Source organism: Rhinopithecus bieti, unplaced genomic scaffold (genome assembly GCF_001698545.2).
Source record: "Rhinopithecus bieti isolate Rb0 unplaced genomic scaffold, ASM169854v2 scaffold_32012, whole genome shotgun sequence".
Lineage (NCBI taxonomy): Eukaryota > Metazoa > Chordata > Mammalia > Primates > Cercopithecidae > Rhinopithecus > Rhinopithecus bieti.
Window position 1 is genome coordinate 1838996 of NW_016814432.1, and position 5851 is coordinate 1844846.

Below are 5851 nucleotides of genomic sequence, written 5' to 3' on the forward strand. Positions count from 1 at the left end.
AAAAAAAAAAAAAAAAAAAAAAAAGATGTAATATAGGCCGGGCACGGCGGATCACGCCTATAATCCCAGCACTTTAGGATAAAGATTAGCATAAAGATTCTTCACTTCCAGAGGGACTTGCTTCCCTTTGGGAGGCAGAGGCGGGCGGATCACGAGGTCAGAAGTTCGAGATCAGCCTGGCCAACATAATGAAACCTCAGCTCTACTAAAAATACAAAAATTAGCCCGGTGTGATGGCTCGCACCTATAATCCCAGCTACTCGGGAGGCTGAGGCAGAATTGCTTGAACCCGGGAGGCAGAGCTTGCAATGAGCTGAGATCACGCCATTGCACTCCAGCCTGGACGACAGAGCAAGCCTTTGTCTCAAAAGAAAAAAAAAAGATGTAATTTAAGATAAGGTTATACTGGAGTAGAGTAGGCCCTTAATCCAACATTACTGATGTCCTTATGAGAAAAGAGTCGGGCTCACTTTGGGAGACTGAAGAAGGAGGATCATCACTTGCGGCCAGGAGTTCAAGAACAGCCTGGGCAAAACATTGAGACCCCCATCTCTACAAAAAAGACAATTAGCCAGGTACGGTGGCACATGTCTGTAGTCCTAGCTACTCGGGAGGCTGAGGAAGGAGGATCACTTGAGCCCAGGAGTTTGAGGTGACAGTGAGCTATAATAACGCCACCGTACCCCAGCCTGGGTGGCAGAGAGAGACCTTGTCTACAGAACTTTGAGAATAAACCTCTGTTGTTTTAAGCCACGCGGTCTGTGGCACTTTCTTACAGCAGCCTCAGGAAACCAGGGGAAACCAGGCGGCGACGCGCAAAGCCGGAAAGGCGGGAAGGAGGGGAAATGGTAATGTCCCAGGCTTGGCCCAGCGTGGCAGGGTGAAGGAGGTGAGGGCGGCTTGGGTTTTGTTTGCTTTGACTGGCGGCAGTGCCTAGGGACTCAACGCGTGCAGTGCTGAGAAAGAGGAGCGTGAAGAAAGAGGAATGAAAGAGGGCTGCGAGGCTCCGAGCGCACAGCCAGCAGGATGGAGCTGCCATCACAGCGCCGGGCAGGCGGGGGAGGGGGCAGGCTTGGGGAAGAGGGCCTCATGTGTGCCTGATGTGTGCGAAATGCCTGAGACAGCAAGTGGAGACGCAGGAGTCCCCAAAATATGATCAGCGTGCTCAAAATCCAGATGGCATCAGAGCTACGAGGTAGACGCGTCCCCCAGCGCGCGTGTGGCGAGGAGGGGCCCAGGACATTCCGATCTCCAGAGACCAGAGCCGGACGCAGCTGCGGGCGGCGGGACAGGGAGAAGGGCTCGGGGCCGGCGCGCAGCTCCCGGGGTGGTGCAGGCCCGGGCGCCCGCGGGTTCCCTAAGACACCCCGCGGGAGGGTTTCGGGGGAGTCGGGCGCCCTGTGGACCCGAGAGAGGCCTGGGGGGCGGCAGCTCGCACAGGCTCCGCGCCCCCGACCCCGACCCCGCCCCGCCGCCCGCACCCTCGGCCGCCCGGCACTCACGTAGCGGCTGCACATGGCCACGGCCAGGTTGCGCAGGTGCGGCGTGGCCCCCACCCACAGGAACAGCGAGTCCGTCAGCCGCATGACGTGGAAGTGGACCAGCTGCTCCCACAGCCTGGCGCTGAAGTTGTGCAGGGAGACGTCCCCGCCGGCGGCGGCAACCAGCCCCTCCATGCCGCCCCGCGGCTCCCAACCCACAGCGCAGGCACCGGGTCCTCACCGCGGCCGGCCCAGCCAGACCCGATGGAGCGAGCACCGAGCCACCGAGCGCGCTTTCGCTTTCGGCCCCGGAAGGGCGTGGTCGGGGAGGGGCGGGGATGAGGGGCGTGGTCGGGGAGGGGCGGGGATGAGGGGCGTGGTCGGGGAGGGGCGATCCGGGCTTGGGTTGGGGGCGTGGTCGAGGCGGGGCAGCTGCGGGCCTTGGGCGGAGTAGCTGTCCCGGGCGGTCCTGCCGGCCTCTCCCGCACTGCAGCACCTCTCTAGACTGGGAAAACCCACTTTAGTCGCAGAGTCCGACAGTGACGTCTAGAAGCCCACGGGCGCCCAGCAGAACTCGCCCCTCCCACACCCTAATTATTATTGACGTGGGGCGTTCAAGGGCTGAAGCCAGCCGCACGGTCCTCCCAGGCCGTGACCCTTCGCCCTACAGGCTTTCACTTTTAATTAGTTCTTTCAGCACTCTGAAAACGGCCACCTTCCGTCCCGCCGCCTCCTAGCAGCCCTTTAACTCCAGGGAGGCTTCGACTGTACCTAGCCCTAATTAAGAATGGCAACGGTATTGGGAGAAAGCCTTTAGAAAGGAAAATTGTGTCAACTAAGTTGGCAGGAGGATGAGCAGGCACCCTTTTGGACGCCGAGCCCCGAGCTGCAGTCAGGTACATGGCCTCGGGCTACCCCTTTAACCTCTCTGAGACTCAGTTTCCTCATCTGCAAAATGCAAATAAGAACAGGAGCCTTTCCGAGACGTGGAAAGGAATAGCCAGAGAGTTTCATGGGAAGCACCATGAATCATCCCATTGTCATACCTATGGAGAGACCCTCAGTAAGGGAGGCTTCAATGGGTTAAGAGAGAAGGTGGTGAAAGAAAACAGCCCATTTTGTCAGATTCTGTTACAACTGACTTTAGGGATTTAACTTGGAACTATCAAAGGTCTGCTTTTTAAACCTCTAATAGAGCTAATTGAAATTTAAAAGGACATTTTCCATAGTTTCGTTCTATTCGCTAATTATCGATGATTCAATAATACAGTTAATTTTCAGGTCAATATTTTAACAGCTTTATTAAAATGTGATTAACATACAATAACTGCACGCATACAAAGTGTACAGATTGAAGTCTTGACACATATTATAACCAGTGAAATCATCATCACAATCCACAGACTGAATGCATCCAGTACCCCTCCTGCCCTCCGTAATCACTCCTGCCCCCAACCACTGATCTGCTTCCGGCCACATAGATTAGCTTGCATTTTCCAGAGTTTTATATCAGCGGAATCACACAGTTTTTGTCCGGCTTCGTTCCTTCATCATGATTATCTTGGGTTCATCTGCGTGCGTGTCAATAGCTTGTGTCCTCGTATTGCTTAGCAGTGCTCCAGTGTATGGCTACACCATGGTTGTTTATCCCTTTACATTGTGATCTGAGGGACCAAAATAGATGGCTCTTCATCAGCTAGGCGGACCCAAAGATTAAGAAGACAAAGCTACCTACCGGTGGAGAGTTCGAGGCCTGGCTGGCATGGCAAATTTCTAAATCTGGATTGTAAGGATGGTTTCACTGGCTATACCTTTGTCAAAACCTCAGTGCTCCTCTCTCTCTCTAGCTTTGCTCTGTCACTGCTGGGGAAACACACAGGAGAGGGTCACAGCCAGTCATGCCCAACCTCAGCGGCCCCAGAACACTGCCCTGCAGTCGCTAGACAGCGTCCTCTCTCACTCCCCTTGACTATGCTCCCCAGGCCCCGAGCTGACCCAAACCCAGGTTGAGCAGACGCCCTTGCTTCTGATGGTATGAAGAAAATAGAGGCAACAAGGCCGGATCTTCCCAGCTCCTGGTCCCTCTCCTAAAACGCTTGTCTTCATTGGACCCTACCTTTCCTCCTGCCCTCTCTGTGATGGTGAAAGATAAAGATGTCCCTCCTTGAATGGCGTAAACCCGGGAGGTGGAGCTTGCAGGGAGCTGAGATCCGGCCACTGCACTCCAGCCTGGGCGACAGAGCGAGACTCCGTCTCAAAAAAAAAAGTCCCTCCTTGCACTGAAGGTCAATCCATCCACCTGTGCTCTGACCCTGTCCTTTCATGTCCTCAAGAACCTCCCTCATTATCTGTGATGGCGTCTCCAAAGAGCCTGCATGTGCCACCTAGGTCCACTTCAAGAAAGGACTTGTCCCAACTGCTAGAAATCCTACCTTCTGCCATGGCCTCCTTCAGAACCTGCACACCCTCCCCAGGGCAGCCCATATCCAATAACTGATGGAGGCAGAGTATGAAAGCCAGGCCAGTTTGGCCCAGTGCGGGACAACTCACAACTCTGATGGGCCATTTTGGCTCCGGAGTGCCCATGGAGTCAGCCAAGCCTGCATACTGCGAGGGCGGTATTTACCTTACACCATCAAAAGAAATCAAGGATGGATGGTCAAGTGACTGAATGTAGTCACCCCCAAAAAATATTATGATGCCTTGCTTAGTTCCTGGGCCTGGAACCCAACAATTAGAGAGGTGACCAGGTCCCCTGCACCACCATGTGCCATAACAACTGCCCCAGCCATTCCCTAAATGACCAACTGAGTGGCTGGCCACACATCAGAGAAAGAGGAAGATGCAAACATTTCAAGGGTTAGAACTGGAATTGAGATCTAGGGGCCTGAAGTGTCATCACAGTCCCTCTTTCGAGTGGGCAACCATCCATACAGGAACAAAAAATAAGTGGAGTCCTAGCCAAAGGTCCACTGGGTCTGTGGACCCATCAGGGGTCATTTCTCTGGTCCTCAAATATATAACTGGGATAGATATACCTAGAAATTGGCTCAGCACCCACATTGGATCTGTGGCCTATAGGGTTTAGGAGCTATCATAGTGGAAACAGCCAAATGGAAGCTTCTAAAATCATGGCCCTTCCCCCAGCCAAGCAGGCAAGTCAAAAACAGTATTGCATCCTGGGGTGAAAATTAGTGCCACCCTTCAGGAGCCAAAGGATGCAGTGGTGGTAGAGTTTGTGTCTCTATTTAATTCAGCAGTCAAGTCCTGGAAGACTGCAACTGACTTCCATAAACCCAACCAAGAAGCAATCCCAATTTTGGCTGCCATAGCAGATGTGGGATCTTTGCTAGAGTGGTGTGATAAGGCCTCAGGTACATGGTATGTGGCCAAGGATGCAGCAAATGCATTCTTTTCTATCCTAATCAGAAAAGAGGAAGAGAAACAGTTTGCATTCCCGTGAGATGGACAATATTCATTTACAGTTTTGCCCACGATTCTGTCAAATCTCTGCCCTCTGTCTGAAAAGATCGGGACTGTCTGGACATTCCACACATTGGTGCATTTGCCATTGCCACCTCTATTTTGTCAATGCCCCTTCTTCAGTTCATGCTTTTGGCCATATGGGGGATCTCATAGGAATTGCTTAAGGTTCTTGGATGGGTCAGTGTGTGGGCGCAAGCTCCAAATGGATGACAGGTGCACTATGGCCTCACTCAGGCAGTGGGTCTGGGTATCCATTTCATGTGGACAGAGCAGTGGCCCAAGGCTGGAGTCTATACAGACTCATTGGCAGTGGGGAATGACCTGGCTGGGCTGATCAGGGGCCTTTGGGGAGAAAGACTGGAAGATAAAAGGGAAGGAGGTCTGGGAAGGGGCATGTGGATGGAGTGTCCATGAAGTGTGAAAATCCTTGTGTCATGTTATCACTCAGCAAACAACATCCACCACAGAAGAGAGATTAAGCAACTACGTAGACAGAATGACTGGGCCAGTTGCTGTTAGTCAGCCTCATCTGCCACTGTCCCAGGATAGGCACAATGGGCCTGTAAACAAAACAGCCATGGTGGCAGAGATCATGCATGAACCCAACAGCATGGAATTCTGCTCACCAGGGTTGATTTTACTCCTGCTGCCACCAAACATCCTACGTACCAGCAGCAGAGAGCTCAGCTAAGGCTTCAGTATGGTCCTACTCCTCAAAGAGAATGACTGAGCACGTGGCAGGAATTTGGTGATGTTGGACTCCTTCTACCCAGAGGAGTCAGCAATTTGTTCTTACAGGAATAGAAGCACATTCCAGGTGTGAGTTTGTTTTTCCTGTCCACAGGGCATCCGATAGCGCCTGTCTCCCAGTGCTGCCACATGGA

The 5851-nt window shown here is 53.0% G+C and overlaps 1 protein-coding gene across 2 annotated transcripts in view; it reads right to left on the reverse strand.

Annotated features, from left to right (window-relative positions):
- Nucleotides 1-1794, reverse strand: part of PSMG4 (proteasome assembly chaperone 4) — a 45054-nt gene extending 43260 nt beyond the window's left edge. For both annotated transcript variants that reach the window (XM_017850295.1, XM_017850294.1), the window contains exon 1: nt 1503-1794. In XM_017850295.1, coding sequence (XP_017705784.1) covers nt 1503-1676 — 174 coding nt within the window. In that variant the 5' untranslated portion in view covers nt 1677-1794. The remainder of the gene's footprint in view (nt 1-1502) is intronic.
- Between the last annotated feature and the right edge of the window lie 4057 nt (nt 1795-5851).